The sequence below is a fragment of the Protobothrops mucrosquamatus genome, unplaced genomic scaffold, assembly GCF_001527695.2.
Source record: "Protobothrops mucrosquamatus isolate PMUCROS unplaced genomic scaffold, P.Mucros_1.0 scaffold235, whole genome shotgun sequence".
Lineage (NCBI taxonomy): Eukaryota > Metazoa > Chordata > Lepidosauria > Squamata > Viperidae > Protobothrops > Protobothrops mucrosquamatus.
Window position 1 is genome coordinate 844,015 of NW_015386586.1, and position 2,560 is coordinate 846,574.

Consider the following 2,560-nt stretch of genomic DNA (forward strand, 5'->3'; position numbering starts at 1 on the left):
GTGAAAAAGTATCTGTGGGTTAAACAAAGACATTGGGTTATGGCTTTAACCAATAAGTGGACTTCAACTCCCAGAATCCCTCAGCCAGCCAGGATTTAAGAGGGGAGGACTTCAACTCCCAGAATCCCCCGACCTTCATCTTTCTTTATATTTTTGTGTTTTACGCTTAGATTAAATTAATAAAAAAAATCCTGAATAATGAAAAGAGGGCCAGCATCCACATCTGTCCACAAGATGAGCTTTGTAGTACTCACTGGATATAAGCATTTAGGAACGAGTCCGCTTTGCAGATGAGATAGATGTCCGGAATGCCAACAGATTCGGAAGTGCTGTACGTCTCTTTTAACGTCCTGTAATTCTCCTCCGTCAGATGCCAGATCACTTGGAAGTGGTCGTTTAACAGGAGAAAGAACTTTATGTTCTCCAAAGACCCTTTTAAGATAAAAATCGGGGTTACCCATAAGGTGAAATGGTCTGGTTGGAAAAAACGGTTTAATCATCCTGAAATAATGGAAATTTGGTGATCTCGGATACAAGTTAGTCCTCGATTTACGACCACATTTGAGCCCAACATTTCTGTTGCTAAACAAAACATTTGTTAAGTGAGTTTTGATCCATTTGACGAGCTTTCTTGCCACAGTTGTTAAATGAATCTCTGCTGTTGTTAAGCGAGTAACACGGTTGTTAAGTGAATCTAGTGTCCCCATTACCGTGCTTGTCAGAAGGTCGCAAAAGGGGATCACGTGACCCTTGGGAGACAGCAACCGTCATAAGTACGAGTCAGTTGCCAAGCATCTGAATTTTTGATCTTGTGACCCTGGAGATGCTGCAACGGTCATAAGTGTGAAAAACAATTGTAAGTTATTTTTTCCAGGGCAGTTCTAACTTCAAACAGTCACTAAACGAGGACTTGTAAGTTGAGGAGTACTTGAAGTTTAGCGATGATGTGGCTGATGCATTAGAGAGAATGTTATCCTGATGATATGTTGATCTCAAAATTAAAGTTTGTTTTTTTTCTTTTTCCTGTGGGTCAGAACTGGACTCAGCACTATATAAAACTGAGAAATTTTGTGCCTAATTCAAATTAAACAGCCTGAGGGCACAGCTATTTTTCAAGTAGTCCTTGACTTATGACCACAACTGAAAAAAAAATCATATGACTATTTTTCACACTTATGACCGTCGCAGCATCCCCGTGTTCACACCATCAAAGTTCAGACGCTTGGAAACTGACTCGTATTTACGACGGTCACACCGTCCCTGGCGTCACATAATCCCCTTTTTGCGACATTGTGACAAGCAATGGGGGAAGTCAGATTCATTTAACAACTGTGCGACTCACTTAATGACAGCAGCGATTCCCTTAACAACGGTGGCAAGAAATGTCCTAAAATAGAGCAAAACTTATCAACAACTGTCTCGCTTAGCAATGAAAATAATGGCCTCAATGAGGTCTTAAGTCAAGGACTGCCTGCAGTTGTTATGTTGAATTTCCCACGATAAATTTGAACCCATTGCACAGCACAGATTAAGAGTGCCCGAACCTGGACCCCAATATTGGGTCTCCCCTTCTCACCTGTTTGCAGAAGGGACTTAAGGACCACCGTGTTGATCCGGGCGAGATGCGCGGAGAAGGTCTCCTCCACCCTTAGTAGTGAGGAGATCACCTCCGTGATGCTCATGTCCTGGGAAGACCCCCGTTGGGAAAGGAGAGGAGGCAGAGAGGCTGAGTTAGGCCGGAGTTGCGAAGCTTGGACGCTTCAGAAACAGGTCAGGATGAAACTCAACTTGATCCAGAAACATGGTTCACACCGGGATGCCTTTAAAGATTCAGGAAGGGGAAGCAAGGGAGGGAAAAAACGATATTTCTGAAGGATTGTGGTGGGATTAAGGATGAAGAGGAGTGGACTTCAACTCCCAGAATCCCCTACCCAGTGTGCTTTAAGAGGGGCGGACTTTCACCCCCCAGAATTCCCCAGCCGGCATGCTTTAAGAGGGGTGGACTTCAACTCCCAGAACCCCCCCCCCCGCAAGAAGCTTTAAGAGGGAATGATTTCTGCTCCCAGAATCCCCCAGCCAGCCATGCTTTAAGAGGGAGGACTTCCACTCCCAGAATCCGCCAGCCGGCATGATTTCAGAGAGGTGGACTTCAACTCCCAGAATCCCCCAGCCGGCCTGCTTTTAGAGGGAGGGCTTCATCTCCCAGAATCCCCCAGCCAGCAGGGTGGACTTCAGCTCCCAGCACAGCTGGTACGGGAACTCTGGGAGTGTAAGTCTTCTCACCTTCAAGCTGTCAAGGTTGGAAAACACGGCATGAAACAGGATCTAGATAGAAAAACAATCCATGTTTATCCCTGTCTCCTTTTATGCAAAATAAAATCAAACCAGGTTTATTTTGATTTTCTTTCTCATGCTGGCTTCAGTTCCTTGACGGTACACAGGTAGTCCTCGATTTACAACAGTTTATTTAGTGACTGTTCAAAGTAACAACAGCACTAAAAAAATGTGACTTATGGCCAATTTTCGCACTTACGACCGTTGCAGCATCCCCAGGGTCACA

At 44.8% G+C, this 2,560-nt stretch overlaps 1 protein-coding gene across 1 annotated transcript in view; it reads right to left on the minus strand.

Annotated features, from left to right (window-relative positions):
- The window catches only part of ALS2CL (ALS2 C-terminal like), a 32,538-nt gene extending 30,727 nt beyond the window's left edge, over positions 1 to 1,811 (minus strand). The window contains exons 1-3 of the mRNA XM_029283803.1: positions 1,577 to 1,811; positions 255 to 432; positions 1 to 12 (exon numbers count right to left, since the gene is read on the minus strand). The exon at positions 1 to 12 is cut by the window's left edge and continues 54 nt beyond it. Of these exons, the coding sequence (XP_029139636.1) occupies positions 1 to 12; positions 255 to 432; positions 1,577 to 1,682 (296 nt within the window). The 5' untranslated portion in view covers positions 1,683 to 1,811. The remainder of the gene's footprint in view (positions 13 to 254; positions 433 to 1,576) is intronic.
- Between the last annotated feature and the right edge of the window lie 749 nt (positions 1,812 to 2,560).